The following is a 17,589-nucleotide window of genomic DNA, read 5'->3' as shown; positions in this document are numbered from 1 at the left end:
TGTATCCTGTGTCACGGTGTTTTCTATAATTATGCACAAGCACTTTGTGTTTCTAGTCAGTGCTAATGGATTGACTCAGCACGAATTTATTTATATATTTATACATCAGTATAATAGCATGATATTATATTCAGATACTATAGGTACAGTGGGACCTATATAAGTTGTAATTACTAATGAAATTATTTTCCTACATTAGAAAGTAACAGATTAGGGACTGTGGAAATGGCCTAGTGGCTAATAAAGCTCGTTATGTGGGCAAGCTCGAGAAGCCACATAAGAAGCCAGGTGTAGTCACATGAGCCTGGAAATCCTTCACTGTGGTGGTGAAGAGACAGGAGGCTCGCTGGGGCTTGCTTTTAGCCAGCCTGGCTCCAGGTTCAGTGAGAGACCCTGCCTCAAAAGAGCAAGGTGGAGCGAGACACCTGACCTCATTCTCTGGCTTCCCAGGTGATGCGCATACAACACAATGCTCTCTCTCTCTCTCACACACACACACACACATACACACAGTAATTAGTTAATTAGAGAGGGAATGAGTGCACAAAGCTTCGGGTATAAAATGAGAATCTAAGGGGCACAATAGTACTATGACCAGAAGAAAGAAAAGGAAACCAGGGGAAGGGGGAGATGGTTCGATCTGTACAGTGCTAGCTGCACAAGCACAAGGACCAGGGTTTGATCCTAACACCCACATAAAAGATGGGCATGGTGCTATGGATGCTGTAAACCTAGCGAAGAGGGGGTGGAGATAAGTAGATCCCTGGTGCTTACTGGCTAGCTGGTCTGGCCAGTGGGTGAGCTCCAGGTTCAATAAGAGACCTGTTTTAAAAGTAAAATGGAAGTTGATCACGGAAGACATCCAATGATGACCTCTGTTCTACACACACACACACACACACACACACACACACACACACACACACTGCACACAAAAACTGAAGGAAGAAACTAGAGGACGTTATGCACAAATATAATGAGAGCAACTAAAACTTATAGCACACAACAAAAAATTCCTGTGTGAAAAATGAGAACTGAGAGCCGGTAACTGGCAGCGCACGCCTGGAATTCCAGCACTCCGGAGACAGAAGCAGAGCTTGCTTGCTTGGTAGACAGTGGTGGACAGTAGTGGACAGCAGTGGACAGTAGTGGACAGCAGTGGACAACAGTAGTGGACAACAGTAGTGGACAGTGGTGGACAGTAGTGGACAGCAGTGGACAACAGTAGTGGACAGTGGTGGACAACAGCAGTGGACAGTGGTGGACAGTGATGGACAACAGTGGACAATTGTGGACAACAGTAGTGGACAGTGGTGGACAGTAGTGGACAACAGTAGTGGACAGTGGTGGACAGTAGTGGACAACAGTAGTGGGCAGTGGTGGACAGGAGTGGATGACAGTAGTGGACAGTGGTGGACAGTAGTAGACAACGGTGGACAACAGTGTGGACAGTAGTGGACAACAGTACTGGACAGTGGTGGACAGTAGTGGATGATGGTGGACAACAGTAGTGGACAGTGGTGGACAGTAATGGACAGTGGTGACAATAGCAGTGGACAACAGTGGTGGACAGTGGTGAATGACAGTGGACAGTAGTGGACAACAGTGGACAACAGTAGTGGACAGTGGTGGACAGTGGTGGACAACAGTGGACAGTAGTGGACAGTGATGGACAGTAGTGAACAATAGTGGACAACAGTAGTGGACAGTGGTGGACAGAAGTGGAAAACAGTAGTGGACAGTAGTGGACAGTAGTGGACAGTAGCGAACAACAGTATTGAACAGTGGTGGACAGTTGTGGACAGTGGTGGACAGCGGTGGACAGTGATGAACAGCGGTGGACAGCAGTGGAAAACAGTAGTGGATAACAGTGGACAGTGGTGGACAATGGTGGACAGTTGTGAACAGCAGTGGACAATAGTAGTGGACAGTAGTGCACAACAGTAGTGGACAGCGGTGGATAACAGTAGTGGACAGTGGTGGACAGTGGTGGACAGCAGTGGACAACAGTAGTGGACAGCAGTGGACAGTGGTGGACAATGATGGACAGTGGTGGACAGGAGTGGACAACAGTAGTGGACAGCGGTGGACAGTAGTGGACAGCGGTGGACAGCAATGGAAAACAGTAGTGGACAGTAGTGGACAACAGTGTACAGTGGTGGACAATGGTGGACAATGGTGGACAGCAGTGGACAACAGTAGTGGACAGTGGTGGACAGTGATGGACAGAGTGGTGGGCAGTAGGGAACAGTGGTGGACAGGAGTGGACAAGAGTATTGGACAGTAGTGGACACTAGTGGACAACAGTAGTGGACAGTGGTGGACAGTAGTGGACAATAGTAGTGGTGGACAGCAATGGACACAGTGGTGGACAGTAATTCGAGGCCAGCCTGGTCTACAGAGTGAATTCCAGGACAGCCAGAGCTACACAGAGAAACTTTGTGTTGAAAAACTAAAATCATACAAACAAAAAAAGCGAATGAGTCAGGAGTTGTAGATATTTTCAACTATTACTGAACTTGCTAAGTATCTCGTAACAGGTCTATAAGAAGTGATGGGATTTTTATCCTGAAACCAGAATTAAATATATAATACATTTCCCAAGATCTAAGTTATCATCATGACCAGACAAAATAATAGGATTCCTGCATCCATAATAACAATGATACTTTAAGAAGAAATGGCAAAAAACTTCTCATTTTTGTCATGGAAATTATATTTAAAATATGAAAACAGGAAAGATCTTTACAAAATTAATCTTCAGTTAAGGTACCTCATAATGAATTTTCTGTAGGGGATTCCTTTCAAAATATCAGAAATAATCGATCTAATGTTAGAAAAATTACAGGAACCATTTAAAGTTTAAGTAACTCATATGGCATAAGTGATACTGTCCTGTGATATTTTTACATGGTATCTTCAAGGATTTCCAAATTAGTTTGCAAAATACTGTCCATTTGTGGCCTAAAAGTCTGAGCTGAATCTGAAATAAGAATATTTTGAATATTTTATATGTGTCAAAAATAATCTCAGGTAGCTATAAATAAAATTAGGCTTGATCATGCCAGAAAATGTTTCAGCGAGTTTAATAACCCAGGCTTAGGAGAAGTACAAAACAAATGTTGGCCAGATATTCAATAAACAAAGTTTAAATGTCAGTGGGATTTTTTTTCTCCTTCCTGGTTTTACATTCTCATGTGAAGTATCTAATTTGGAAATGGCAAAGAAAGAGGGAAAATTATGTATGATCCGGCAAAATAAGAACAAACACTTATTTTGCAGCTTTTTATAATACAAACCGAAAATGACTCAAACCTGTTTTTTGAAAATGGATCAATATGCACATTTCAATTATAAGCATTGCTATTGTAACATTTGTTATAAAAGTATGAGACATTTGTGAAGAAAGCCTGATGTTGATGAGTCCAGAGTTATTACCCCTTTAATGGAATATTAATGCCAAGTTGACATGAGTTACTGATTTCTTAGACCAACATGATTTTTTTTTCTTTTTTTCAGAGCTGGGGACCGAACCCAGGGACTTGCGCTTGCTAAGCAAGCGCTCTACCACTGAGCTAAATCCCCAACCCCCCAACATGATTTTTAAAACTAGTGTATTAGTTACTTTTCTTGTTGCTATGACCAAATGCCTGACTTTAAAAAAAAACATGAGGGAAAAATTATTTCTTTTGGTTCATGGTTTGAGAGTATGAGTCCACCACGATAGGCAAAGCATGTCTCCACCTGTGAACTTTCACCTCCTAGCTTCTCAATGGAACAGAAAACAGTGAAGGGAAAATGCCAGTGCTCAACTGGTTGTCTCCTCCTCCTCCTCCTCCTCCTCCTCCTCCTCCTCCTCCTCCTCCTCCTCCTCCTCCTCCTCCTCCTCCCCTTCCTCCTCCTCTCTTCTCTGCTTCCCCTCTTCTTCCTCCTCCTCCTCTTCCTCTTCCTCATTCTCCTCCTTGTTCTTCTTTTTAGTCACTCTAGGACCCTGAATCGTGAGCTGCCCACATTCAGGTCTGGCCATCCCTCTTCAATGCTCTCTAAAAAAGTTCTTATAAACAAAAGTGTATCTCAATTCCTCAGGTATCTATTAATCCAATTGCGTTGACGAAGTTAACCATCAGAAGTGCACCTTTTGGCAGCTTGAAGTGATAAAGCTTCACTTTAGACCACAATTGTAGGCTTAGATATTTTTTTAAACCTATTTTTGATAAGGGTGCTCAAACACTTCCACCCCACTTCTAGGTGAATCAGACAAGGGGATGCGGACTTGTTTAGTAGTTCTCTGGGGTGATTCCAATCTCTATTTATCAGGATGCCAGCAGTCCAGTTCAGCAGTGTCAGGATACCAAACATGAATCAGCAGCAGTGACACGATCCAGCAGAAACTGCCAGGCTTCCGCAGAATCAGCATGAGTCAGCGGGAGAGAATGACCAGAACAAGCCCGAACACCAGGAGAAGTTCTCTGCTGTGTCTCTTTCAATAAAGTGAAGATGAACAAAGACAAAGTATGGTGGGCTCATACTCTCAACAAATGCTTCCTTGTAAGGGCCCCATCATTGTCATTGAGTCCTATTTACACTCTCTCCAAACATCACATGTCCTCCCATGTGTCTGTCCTTAGCAAACTACCACATGAGTCTGCATCACTTGACATATCCAGAAACTCCCACTTCGATCTTTGTAGTGTGCGAATGATTTATATTAATCAGGTCTGTCATCGTCATTGTCGTTGTCATCATCGTCATCATTGTTATTATAAACCTAAACAAGAATTAAAATCCAGCAACATGGCTGCTCTGGCAAGGGATTACATCCAAGGACCTTCTAGGTCTTTATGATCTGGCTGAAATACAGACAGGATCGTAGTGCACACCTTTAATCCCTCACAATGACAGCATGGTTAGTTTGTAAAAGGAAGCAGCCATGTTTGAAAATAACATCTAATTGAGGAAGTAACATCTAATTGAGGGGCAGACAAAGTGATGAATCAGAAAGATTTAACAGAATGAGTCAGAGATAGGATACACCCGCCTCACACAAGAACAGCACAGGAAAGAGAAGTTAGTTAAGGGCAGCAAGAAGGAAATTTTACGGTATGGTATATGGTAGGTGTTTTTGAGTATGGTAGTTTTATAAAGACAGGTGGCAGAGAGAACAAGCAGACAGGTGAAGACAGAACTAACCAGAGCATTGGAAGAAGTCAGGAGATTAGAACATATTTCCAAAGTTAGTATGAGGCCAAGCAGAGAAGTTCAGTGAGAAGCCAAGAGAGGCTGGATTGAATCAGTCAGCTTGGAAAATTAGGTTGTATGGAGGTTAGAAGCTTCCAGGTCTAGGCTGACCGCTAGTTACAACAGAGAAAGAAACACTCTGGGCTCAGCCCAACCCATGTGTTTGTACGGCTTGGATACAGCTCTCTTCTCTGAGGAAATAAAAGAGACATTTACACAAACATATACTGAGTGAGTTTCTTTATATAAAAGAGAAAATGGGAAATGGTAATTCTTTGTTTATTTTTATTGTGTCATAATCTGGAAGTAGTTTGTTTTCCTAAGAGTTCTAACCTTCTGCACTTTAACCCTAGGTTTCTTTGTTAATTCTAGAAGGAATCTAGTCCTTAATATTGCAATTTTGTGGGGCTGGGATGGGGGTACAGCTCAGTGGTGGTGCCTGCCTAGCATATAGTGTAACCCTGGGTTCAGCTGTAAGCATTTTAACATCATCACCACCACCACCACACACACACACACACACATACACACACACACACACACACACACACACACACCTACCTTGAGGCTGTAGAAACTACATTTATAGTTAGTGCTAGCTTTATTTTGTATATTTGTTATGGAAAAAGATTACTTACAAGGGAACATTTTATAAAATCTCTGGCTCTTCACCATATGTGTGCCAGGGATTTGAATTTGTTCTCTAATCACTTGACAAGGAATCCTTGGTTGTGTTCCCTCTTGTCTTGACGTGATTGATCACACAGTTTATAAACTAAGTCTCTGAGGAATAAAAACGTAATAGCCTGTGTGTGGGGGTGGGGTGGGGTGGGGGGTATGAGTGTGGCTCAGTGGTAAAGACCCAAGGCTTGATCTCAATACCAAAAAACAAAGTTATAGTAAACTTCCCTCCTTGAGAGGATTTTTTTTTTGGTAAGAATTTATAGCAGACTCACTTTAAAATAACAATGACATTTCTTCTATGACAGTTAAGGGACAGTGATAGATCCAGCTGGAGGAGGTTGAGCTCCTGCTCAGATAGGTTTCTCTCTTGTACATTGTCTAGGACCCGACCCCAGGGAATGAGACTGCTCACTTCAGATATGTCTTCTCACACCAGTTAATCCAACACAATTGCTTGCTGGCACAGAGGCTAAATTATCCTGCAGAGCTGTGCCCAGAGGCTTGTCTCCTAGGTGATCCCTGATCCCGTCAAGATGCAAACCATCACACCTTCCTGCCTGATAGCCCACCTCTGACCCACTAAACCTTGGCAGATTATCAGCCCGAAGATGTGGTCACAATCCTGCATTCAGAGAAACACCGGAGTGGTTTGGAGCTTTCTGACTCACAGTCCTTACAGCAAAGGAGATGGACATGCTCCTTCCTCTGCCTTCTTTATGTCTCTACAGCCAGGGTTGGGGCGGGTGAGCAGCCATCTTGGCAACTCCATAGAAAGCCGAGTAAAACCGTGGGTTTTAAGCTGGGAGATGTGGGTAAGCATATTAAATGAGTTCTTTCTTTTTTTAAACTCATGGATAGAGGATTAGACTTTTTTTTTTTTGAAAAGAAACAGACAAAACTGTTTTTGGAATAAGTACTTTGCAAGTATAAAATTAAGCCATATAGTAATCATACTAATTAAGCTCTCATTTGATAAGTAAATACTGCACTCTGTTGAGGTGAGACAAATAGATAAAGATGTTTGGGGCTAAAAATCTACTAATTGCATTATTTTCGGTACCGAATGAGTTTCAAGCAACACAGACTAGTCTGTTATTATAAATTATGCCTAGTGTTACAACTTAATTGTTTTCTTCCTATGACTGCAGACTGAGAAAGCAAGGAGGAAATGTCACCTTTCTCTTAGATTTTACTAAGAAAAAAAAAGTCAGACTTTTGGCTCGAGGCCATGTCTAGGGAAAAATGAAGTTCAGAGCAGGCCTCCCCCTTGGAGCACAGTCATAGCAGCCCTCATTCAAACAACTTCATAAATGGAATGACAAATTAATACAAATTCTACAATGGAGAATGCTTGCCAGTCAGGACATTTTAACATGAAAACAAGTCTGAAGCGTATTATTAATATAATGGAACCCTGAGTGCTGAGTATAATCTGAAATCCATCAAAACTCCTAATTAAATAAACCTGTAGAAAATATTAGGTATGAATTTGACTTCAAAGATGATTCTTTGTTTAATTCCCGGGCATATGGGGCAATTATTCTAGTGTCCAACTGAGGCATATGCATGGCACGGCAATGCTTTATACTGGGAAGTTCAATTTACGAAAGTACAAGAGATTAGAATGCACATCGGAATGAATTACGACACAATGTTCCCATCATGAGTTCAAGAAATAGAACATTGCTACAATCAACACTCCTTCCTCCTCTCAGCCACTAAAATTTCTTTTCCCAAATTTAACTCTTCTTTCTTGCTGTTTGTTTTGGGAATTGCTGTTTTTATATTCTGTGTTTCAGTCTTCACTCTACAAAACACTTGCAAGACTTACCTGTGATGCCGTGTGTTTATTGGCAGAATTGTAACCAGTGTAATTAGGAAGGCCCAGCCCATTGTGGGTGTGGCACCCCCTCAGCTGGTGGGCCTGGGTTCTCAAAGACAGCAGGTTAAGCAAGGCATGGGAGCAAGCCGGTAAGCAGCATCCCTCCATGGCCTCTACATGGTAAGCAGCATCCCTCCATGGCCTCTACATCAACTCCTGTCTCCAGGTTCCTGCCCTGACTTCCCTTCAGTGATGAATCTTGATGAGAATCACAAGATGAAAGTCAACCCTTTCCTCCCTGAGTTGCACTTTGTCCCACTGTTTCGTCACAGCAATGGAAACAATATGGGTCAACTGTCAGATCATTTTATGGTTAGTGCTACTTTGCTCTGTGTAGGAAACTCTTTCTAAGGTCTTAGATTTTCTTACCAACAAGTAAAAAGCTGAGTGAGAACCTTCTTCTCATTCTTCAGACTACTGTAAACCCAGACAATCAAGATACGGCTCTGTGCGTGCGTGCGTGCGTGCGTGCGTGCGTGCGTGCGTGTGTGTGTGTGTGTGTGTGTGTGTGTGTGTGTATTAAAAATGAGAGTCATGATTCTTTAGGAAATAATAACAGGATTGAGAATGAAGGTCAGTGGCTGATTATTTACTTACATCTGCAAGACCTCATGTTCAATCCTAAACACCAGGGGAACATGACATTAATGGGACCTGGAGTCTCTACAGAACATCACTCATAATGTCCAGGGCATATTAAAAAACTAGACTAGCGAATAAAAGGGGAAATGTGGCCAAAGTAGAGAAAGCAAAGCAGCCAAGTTATGAGATGACCCAGATGTCTACCTGAGCAGACAGAGTTGGAGGTAGCTATTAAAAATAGCTCAAAGACCTTACAGTCTTTGACTACAATGCGAATTGGTAAACAGGGACACAGCAGAGGGATTATGGAAGTGATTAAAAAAAGAAACAGTATTTTTAGACCTGAGAAACATTATACGAAAATGAACATATGTGTGGGTGGTTGCAAGGGGATATTTACAGGGTGCCGACGAAAACTCAATGAGCTTGGAGACAACTCATTGAAAGGGTAATCTGAGGATCGGCAGAAAAAATGGCGGAGGAGAACGACCCAGGGTGTTTGGGACGTCTGAGGTCATCCACAATGAAAGAATCTAAAATATAAATTACAAAATTATGATATAATCGTTCAGAGAGTACTAAGTATGATTCTCTCTCCCTAGGGAGAATCTGTTATAGTTGGTGAGGCCTGGGAGCTGGAGCAGAAACCTTAGCGATCACCGGCTTCAATGGCAACCGGAAGTAGAAAGAAAGGGATGTGGATGTGGGGTGAAGCTGAAAAAAAAAATGGCTCCCCTAGGGCACCTCTTTCAGCAAGGCTGCACTTCTCCACACCCTCCCCAGACAGCGCCACAAACTGGGGGTTCAAGTACATATTCTAGTACATAAGCCCAGGCGTGACACCACAGCAGACATAGGAATACACACATTTATCCAAACAAGTCGACAGCGGACTGTGAACGTGTGGGTATGACTACAGGCCACATAAACCCCAATAGAGCTCTTTTTGGAAACACCAAACTTTCAAGAGACTTCTGCATCGCTAATGAGATGCTAGGTCATTCAACTTTGGAAAGAGTTAATTTTTTATAGCCTATAAGCTATCATTTTTTCCACTTCTGGACATGTCTCCAACAGAAATGAAAATTTGCAAAAAGCTCACTCACAAATCTTCATAGTAATTTTATTTATCATAATAAAAATGTCGCAACATGAATAGATAAAGACTTTGTGGCATATTCAGCCAAGAGAGTGCTATGGAACACTATAAAAGAATGAACAACCACAGCTACAAGCAATGGATCTCAGAAACATTAGGATGGATTGCATAAAACCATTTGCATGAAGCTTTCGAATAAGTTAGGTTAACTCGCAGGGAGAGAAAGCTCCTCACTGGAGGGACGCAGAGTGGGAAAATGTACTCAAACCAATATCAACATAGTTTCTGAGAGTTACAGTGCTCTATACTTAAATGGACATGGTGATCGTGCTCTCATACACATCTGTCAAAATGCACTGAACGATTAGCAGATCTGAAATGATTTTAGTCGTACACTGCCAGGAAAGAGTTTTAAAAACATGGTTTCGTCTTGTTTGTAAATTTTTGGCTTACTCATTTAAGGCTGGAAGAGCTAATGCTTGACATATAGAAATCAAAAAAGGGAGACTTAAGGCAAGAGGTGGAGAGTCCAGTTTCCCCTGCATTGGGATGCTGGTGTCTGATGCGAGTCTCCTTCAAGCTCTGCCGCACCTGGGATTGATCAGCCAATGGGGGGGGGGGGCACAGGAAGCGGCAGTTTATGTGCTGTCCTGGCTACTTCTGCCTTTGCTTCCAAGGAGCAAGAGCTTTGTTAGTCTTGTTTATCTTGCCCCTAGGCCTGGGGCTCAGTTCTTTTCAGAACGCTCTAGAAGGCGACAGGGTCACAGGCACCTTTTCTGAAGATGGGCAGTGCCTTTGATTATGATGTCTTTCAGAGGCTAGTGACTGAGGCCCAAGAGGTATACCGGTAAATACTGGAGACCTAGAAGGTGGAGGTGGAAGATGACTGGGTGCCCTGCAACCACTGACTGCTTTAGTCTGTAAGATCATGACAAGGCTGGATGGGAGGGGCCCCACGATGCAGCCGAGTGACCACCTTGGCCGTGCCAGCTCACAGGGCCTGGGAGCGCCCTCAGGGGCGAGAGTGCTTGGGTGGGGAGACTGGAGTGTCAGAGGGTGGCGGTGGGTTTGAGAGGGTGCTCTTGGCAGCGAGCAGCCTGGCCTCAGGAACACCCTCTCTGCAAGCTGCATGCGGTGATCCCCGCGGTGGCGCTGCCTCACTGCGGCCCTGGTGAGCGGCGCCGCCTAGTGGCGGACTACGACTTCAGGGCCCAGGAGCACGGATCACGCTTGCAAGAATAAGGCCTGGATACTGCTCTCTGCCGGAAGTCAGACCAGTTGCACTCCAGATCCCCTGTCTTTAAAAAGCGTGGTAATTGCATCTCACCAGAAGCCCAAAAGCACGAATGGCTTGGCGTTCTCTGATCTTTCAATACACTCTCGACTTCTGGAGCTGTTCTGGAATTCCAATTGCCCCAGTATGGGCCCAGGGGAGAGTCATTTCGAGTCATCTCCCACACCACCCCCAACTCACACCTCCATTTCTCCTCTGAAAGCTGGGAGTTTGTGAAGGTTAAGAATATTCAGTCTAATGCTTGACCCTAGCTGAGACCGCTAAGGTCACCCTTCGTTTTGGGGGGCTGTGTACATTTTAAATGCTGTACTGAGAGACCCACAGTGCAAAGAGAAGTTTAGGAGCCTGAACAGAAGACCTGTTCAAATAAGCGGCCCTATTTGGCTTTTAATTATACGCCTAGGGCTCCAGCTCCCATGGGGGTCGGGGGGTGGGGGCAGAAAGAGAGAAAGGGAGGGAGGGAGAAGGAGGGAGAGAGAGGGAGAGGGAGAGGGAGAGGGAGAGGGAGAGGGAGAGGGAGAGGGAGAGGGAGAGAGAGAGAGAGAGAGAGAGAGAGAGAGAGAGAGAGAGAGAGAGAGAGAGAGAGAGAATAACTTTGGCTGAAGCAAGGGAGAGAGACTACTCCAGAAGCAAGCTGGGACTACTTAGGAGGATGGTTGTTCTGGTCTCTGGGGTCCAAGGCTGTATTCTGAGGTAGGAATGCCCTCCTGGGACTGGTTGACTGGTCTCTAAAGCCATTCCCCAGGCTTTGAATGGGAAGAGAACTAGGCTGGTACCAATCTTCATGGCTTGGTCTAAACCAGACCTGAAGGATCCCCAAGGGGCCACTAAACCTAGATAGACTCTACCCTCCCCTCTGACCTTACCACAGTTCTCCTTCAGGTGCCCCAGTGTATTCTCAGCATATGCACAAGTTTGCTTGCCTTCCTACCTTTGTTCACAAGTTGGCTGTCCTCTCTGCCCATGCTTCTGACCCTTGAAATCAGCCCTAGCCCCTTTCTCTGATTTCCCGACTGAATTCACAGCACTTGGGTCTTTGCCTCATGTCAAATCCCTATCCTTGCTCAAGATAGATGCCCTGCAAAGTCAGGACATGCCTCTTGTCTGGTCCTTGCACACACCAGCTACCAAACAAATAAAGCGTGATTGACAACTGGAGGGAACCTCATTTATCTATCTATAGATGTGATGGTCACACTGGCCTCACCATTCAGGAAGAAGCTCTGGGTGAGACTCCTCCCCTGGAGATAAGCCCCTCCCCTTGGGGAGGGCATACTCAATCAGCTGTCTTCTCCCTAGCTCCTCAGCCTTCTCATCTTTTTGCCTAAGTTGTTGTCAACTAAAGAGAACCTTTTTCTGGCCCTGCATCTCTCTAAGCCTCTGATCTATCAGCTCTGCCTGTTCTGAGCCTGTCCTCCCCACTTCTCCACCCCTAAGGCAGCCTTGACCTTGACCTTGACTTTGTCCAGGTATCATATTTTCACCTCTGGGGACCCGATGTGGATGCTTCCTCCCTCTCTGTGCTCACCCCTCTGACAAGACTAATGGAAGGGTCTCAGTGAGCATATCGGTTCACTAGACACACTCCCCACGGTGGAAGATTCTAGCACTTGTCTACGTCTGTCCCCTCTCCTCTCTCAGCACAGAGGATTGTATTCCCTCACCTGTACAGAAGTTAGATAGTGCCGTGAAACTCGTTCTGGCCAAGAGCCTGGGAACAGAAAGACTGTGCTCCTTCTGGCCCAAATACTTGCTTCCCATGGCGAGACCTTCTTAGCTTTCTTCCCTGCCTCACTAATTGTGGATCGACGAAGCAGAGGTACCTCAAGTCCAAATAGTTGGCATTCTGAGCCACCCTTGGAAGCCACCCAAACAAGCCATGGGCTTTGTGCAAACAAGAGATAAATGTGTGTTGTGTCACGTGACTGAAGCCTAGCCAAGCCTATTCTGGGTGGTTTGAAGAGTTCAGTAAATACATGCATGGCTTGGCAAGCTATAGTGATCTATGTACATTTTATTGTTGTTATCAGAGTGTAGCAGGTGCCTGGGGGGGCAGGGACTTTAGCAAGGTAGAGAGCCCTGTGTCCTGTGGCCACCGTACAGGGCTGGAAATGGGTGTGGAGACTGATAAATGGGCAGGGCATGTTACTAGAGAAAAGTTTTCTCTCATTAATGATTTGCCAAGGGCTTGCCCAGAACCTGCTTACATATTTAATCACTGATGAAAGGTTAACGAATCTGGCCTTCTTGGCAAAGGATGGACATTTTTTCCCTCCAATGTTTAGCTCCCGTGGCTGGGAAAGATAGGATTTTTTTTCTGGATTTGCAAAGATTGTTCTCTCCAAACCCCCACCCCCACCCCCACCCCAGTGCCAATCTCTCTGGGAAGCTGCAATACAATATTTTACTATCAAGTAACAGTAATTCGGGACCCAGCTTAGCTGCATCTCTCCATCTTTGAAAGTGTTGAAGGCAAATACAACATGGCTTTGTTTCTTAAGCAAGAACGTGATAACCAGTTACCAGATGGGCTATTCCCACAAAGGTCTGTCTGCTCCGTTCTCACTGCTCTGCTTCTCCAAGTCCTCTCCTCTTTGTCCCTTTTCTCCACAGCTGGTCTTTAACTTGTGGTGCCCAGAGGGCTCTCTGGATCTTGTTGGATGAATAGTTAGCAATGTTCTTGGAATGCTTGAATAGAGGGTGGATAATTGATATTACCTGGACCCCCCCAGCCTCTATCGCTCAACCTACATGACCTTAAAGAGATGCTTCCACTTCCCTCTCCCAAGTCAACGAACTTCAGTGGGAAGCGGGGGTGGGGGTGTTCTCACTACCTAAGACTCTCCCTAACTTCAGAATGACTTAAAAGGAGAGAGGGGCTTGGGCAGTCAGAAAGACTGGGTTTTCTGTTAAAGCTCTCTGCTGGCTGTTTCTCTGATTTTGGAGTTCTCTCCACCTTTCCTTTCCTTTCCTTTCCTTTCCTTTCTTTCCTTTCCTTTCCTTTCCTTTCCTTTCCTTTCCTTTCCTTTCTTTCCTTTCCTTTCCTTTCCTTTCTTTCCTTTCCTTTCCTTTCCTTTCCTTTTCTTTCTTTCCTTTCCTTTCCTTTCCTTTCCTTTTCTTTCTTTCCTTTCCTTTCCTTTCTTTCCTTTCCTTTCCTTTCCTTTCCTTTCCTTTTCTTTCTTTCCTTTCCTTTCCTTTCTTTTCTTTCCTTTCCTTTCCTTTCCTTTTCTTTCTTTCCTTTCCTTTCTTTCCTTTCCTTTCCTTTCCTTCCTTTCCTTTCCTTTCCTTTCCTTTCCCTTTCTTTCCTTTCCTTTCCTTTCCTTTCCTTTTCTTTCTTTCCTTTCCTTTCCTTTCCTTTCCTTTCCTTTCCTTTCTTTCCTTCCCCTGCTCTTTCTTTTTCACTGAGACAAGGTCTCACTATGTAGCCCTGGCTGTCCTGGAGCTCCTTATGTAGACCAAGCTGGCCTCGAACTCTCACAGATCCAGTTGTCTCTGCCTCTCAGGTGCTGGGATTCAAGGTGTGCTCCACACGCTTAGGATTCTCTATTTTCAAATAGACTAGTGCGGCTTCCATCACAAGCTGTGATGAGGATCCTACCTGAGGCTTTGGACCAAAGGATGCTGGATAGATATCTCTCTCTTCCAAAGGATGGCAAACCCTTCACTTCCTGGTTCTCCGGTTCCCTCCTTGTGAGGCTGGATGGTGCAAGTGGAGTGATGGAGTGGTAAAGGGGGAAGGGTTTCCTAGGTTGGGTGGGGCAGCAGGGAATGATATAGCTATGGTTGTGCCCAGGAATGGGACTTTGCCTGAGTCAGACTCTACAGGATTTCTAAGCTCCACAGAGAAGCAAGGAGAAGAGATCAAAGACCTACTATGGCCTTCTTAAATGTAAAGGCACCATTGGTGGTTAATCCTCATGGTTGATTTGACTGGATTTGGCTCTATGCATGGGAGACCCACATCACACAGGGCTCAGGGGCTACCTTCATCTCCTTGGAAAATGAGGTTTCTGGATTCCTTTTACAGTCGCAGAAAGGGACTTAGACTTTGTGAAGAGTGTTCCTGCATTGTTTTATGTATATGAGTGCTCTATCTGCATGTACGTCCACATGCCAGAAAAGGGCAGCAGATCCCGTTATAGATTGTGTGAGCCACCAGGTGGTTGCTGGGAATTGAACTCAGATCCTCTGGAAGAGCAGTCAGTGCTCCTAACCACTGAGCTGTCTCTGTGGGCCCAAGTGTTCCTGTATTTTAACAGTAGTCTTGAGCATGATACACTCAAGGAAGTCTGTGACACATTGCTCTCTAATTGAAAAAAAAAGTGAGATCTTTAAAGCAGCTCTGCTATTTGAGAGGCAAGATTTGCTGGATCAATTATGACTGTGGTATTCATGGATGTAGTGTTTGTGACTGAGCCCACTTCTGGATATGAACTCAAGGGCAGTGACTGGGCCTCCCAAGAGCCCATTCCCACGAGTCTTTGACACTGGTCTACACAGAAGGCACAAGGGTCCACACAACAACATGCAATGCCTGGGGCCTGCTCAGCACCAGGCAGGTAGCAGGAGAGTGACACGGACTCTGGCGTCCTTGGCTACAGGACTCTAAAGGTTAAAACATGGCTACTTCCTTGTCTATACGGCACAGATTCTGTGTGCTCTCTGACAGGCCCATGCCAGCACAAATTCACAACCAACTTACACCCAGAACATAATTATCATATATTAATAGCAATATAACAGAATAAAGGCTTGTGGGGACAGCCAGTCTTTCAGACATGGATGGAAGGTTGGCGTTCATTGTTGGTGAGGTTGGTTGAAGGCTGTGCCTTCAGCTTCTGGTTAAACTGCAGTGAGTAAGCCCAGGGTTAGTTGCTGAGAATCATGTTGCAAGCAGAACCGTCGCACATGCTGAAACTGGCCCACGAGGTTGTGTGGAGGCTCCTCCTTAATACGATCTGTGGAAATGAGCCCGGTGGCTTCGGAAAGAACGCTGCCAGTAACGAAGGCTCCAGGAAGGCTTCGGTCTCAGGAGCTCTGCCATGCTGACATAAACCATTTGGCTTCTCACCGTATAAGGCATTTCTGAAAGGCACTTAAATGTCACAAAGCCAGCTCTCCATCTCAGACACACAGTCAATCCGGTGGAGCCCTGAAGGATGTGGCTGGGTGGTCAGGCCAGGATCTTTTCTGCCAATCTTTGGGTACTTGATATGCTTGGCAAGTATGGGAGTGTGTCCTTGCTGCCCAGCGAGCGCTCTCTGGGAGGAAGCCCTTGTGTGGTTGGAGGTAAGGTTTTCAGGGGAGCTCTCAGAGAACCATACAATATCTCTGTCAAGCACCATTAAACAAAATCATTGGTAGAAGCCTCCTTATTCCTGGACCTCTGCCTTTGCCTCTCCATTGCATAGCAGGGGTGGCCCCCAGCCCAGGCCCACAGAAGGTGCCCATCTCCACCCAGAGGTAGTGAGGAGAAGCTGAGAAAATGCCAACGAACACAATGTGTTTGCAAGCAAGTCAACCTTTTTATGGGCTGCAACTTGTCATCGAGCACAGTGACAAGTGGCATCCATTCTGCTCCACCATTACTCTGGCTGTATCTCAGGTCCCCCCCCCCTGCCCCCACACTCCTCTGCACAGGAGCTGAAGTCCAGACAGCGAAGTCCACGTGAGGCACGGTAGAGATCACCATTTGTGTCTCTGAAGGGAAAGGCCTTGTCTCCACTGTGAGGGTGGGAGACTGGGCCCTTCTTAGGTGGGTTCCTTGTGACTCTGTTGGGTTGAAAGGCAGAAAGAAGCGTATGCCGACGGGAGGATAGGCCTCAGGTTCCTGTGAACAGTTTTGGATGATCCAGCCTTGTTGGTCCCTTCATTCCTCCTCAGATACCGGGGCATAGTTTATAGAGAGGGATACTTCCCAAAATGGTGGTTTCCAAAACAGCCTCGAGGGCACGGCTTTCATGCTAGACGGAATCCAGATGAAAAGTGGACACAGCCAGCTCCCTTAGCCCCGCTGGAGCTGATAAGAAACCAACTACCTGCTTCTCCTCTGGCTCTCCTGGGTGTGGGCAGAGGCAGAGGAGATCCGGGCTGCCTGGCCCAGAAGGCAAGACTCCCTCTTTTCACTCCATTAAGTATTCCTGAGACACTGGTGAAAACAGAGGCCGCCTCATTATGGGCATCTTGTCTGGAGGACGTAGGGCCTACACTGGGGATACCTTCCAAGGACTTGGAGAAACTAAACTCTCAGGCCCGGTGCTCATTCAGCTCAGTGTACTTCAGGCCTTAAGACTTTAGGCAGAAGAGAAAAGGCAGGTGACTCAAAGGGTGAGTGAACTCTCTCTCATGTGTGTGTGTGTGTGTGTGTGTGTGAGAGAGAGAGAGAGAGAGAGAGAGAGAGAGAGAGAGAGAGAGAGGAAGAAGAAGAAGGAGGAGGAGGAGGAGGAGGAGGAAGAAGAGGAGGAGGAAGGCATGTTAACATTAGTTAATACAGGTAGGTGTGGAAGGGATAGGATCCAGTCTCTGGGGTGGGGCAGTAGTCCCAGCTGAGGGTCAGATGAGGCCTGAGGTGTTCTCCTGCAGGCTGTATTCCCTGTTCTTCTTCATCCTCCAGCTGATGAAGAAGAGCAGCAGTGTGCCCAAGGCCTTGTAGACCATCTGTAGGCCCAGGTACCTAAGAGGCAAGAAAAGATAGAGATGGTGAGGCCCAGGGACAGCGGGAAATGAATATTGTTTTCACAGTAGCCCAGGAGCTGTGAAGACTGTTACTCAGGTAACGAGCTGTCACCTCCCAGGTGGTCACTGGGGATG

General features: G+C 45.6%; 1 protein-coding gene across 3 annotated transcripts in view; it reads right to left on the bottom strand.

Annotated features, from left to right (window-relative positions):
* Nucleotides 1–15,477: 15,477 nt before the first annotated feature.
* Nucleotides 15,478–17,589, bottom strand: part of Slco2a1 (solute carrier organic anion transporter family, member 2a1) — an 84,185-nt gene continuing 82,073 nt past the window's right edge. For 2 of the 3 annotated variants that reach the window (XM_006243655.4, XM_039080798.2), the window contains one exon: nucleotides 15,478–17,452. In XM_006243655.4, coding sequence (XP_006243717.1) covers nucleotides 17,332–17,452 — 121 coding nt within the window. In that variant the 3' untranslated portion in view covers nucleotides 15,478–17,331. 3 annotated transcript variants of the gene reach the window in all.

The sequence above is a fragment of the Rattus norvegicus genome, chromosome 8 (assembly GCF_036323735.1).
Source record: "Rattus norvegicus strain BN/NHsdMcwi chromosome 8, GRCr8, whole genome shotgun sequence".
NCBI lineage: Eukaryota > Metazoa > Chordata > Mammalia > Rodentia > Muridae > Rattus > Rattus norvegicus.
Note: the sequence above shows the minus strand (reverse complement) of the source record. Positions and strands in the feature narration are given on the sequence as shown.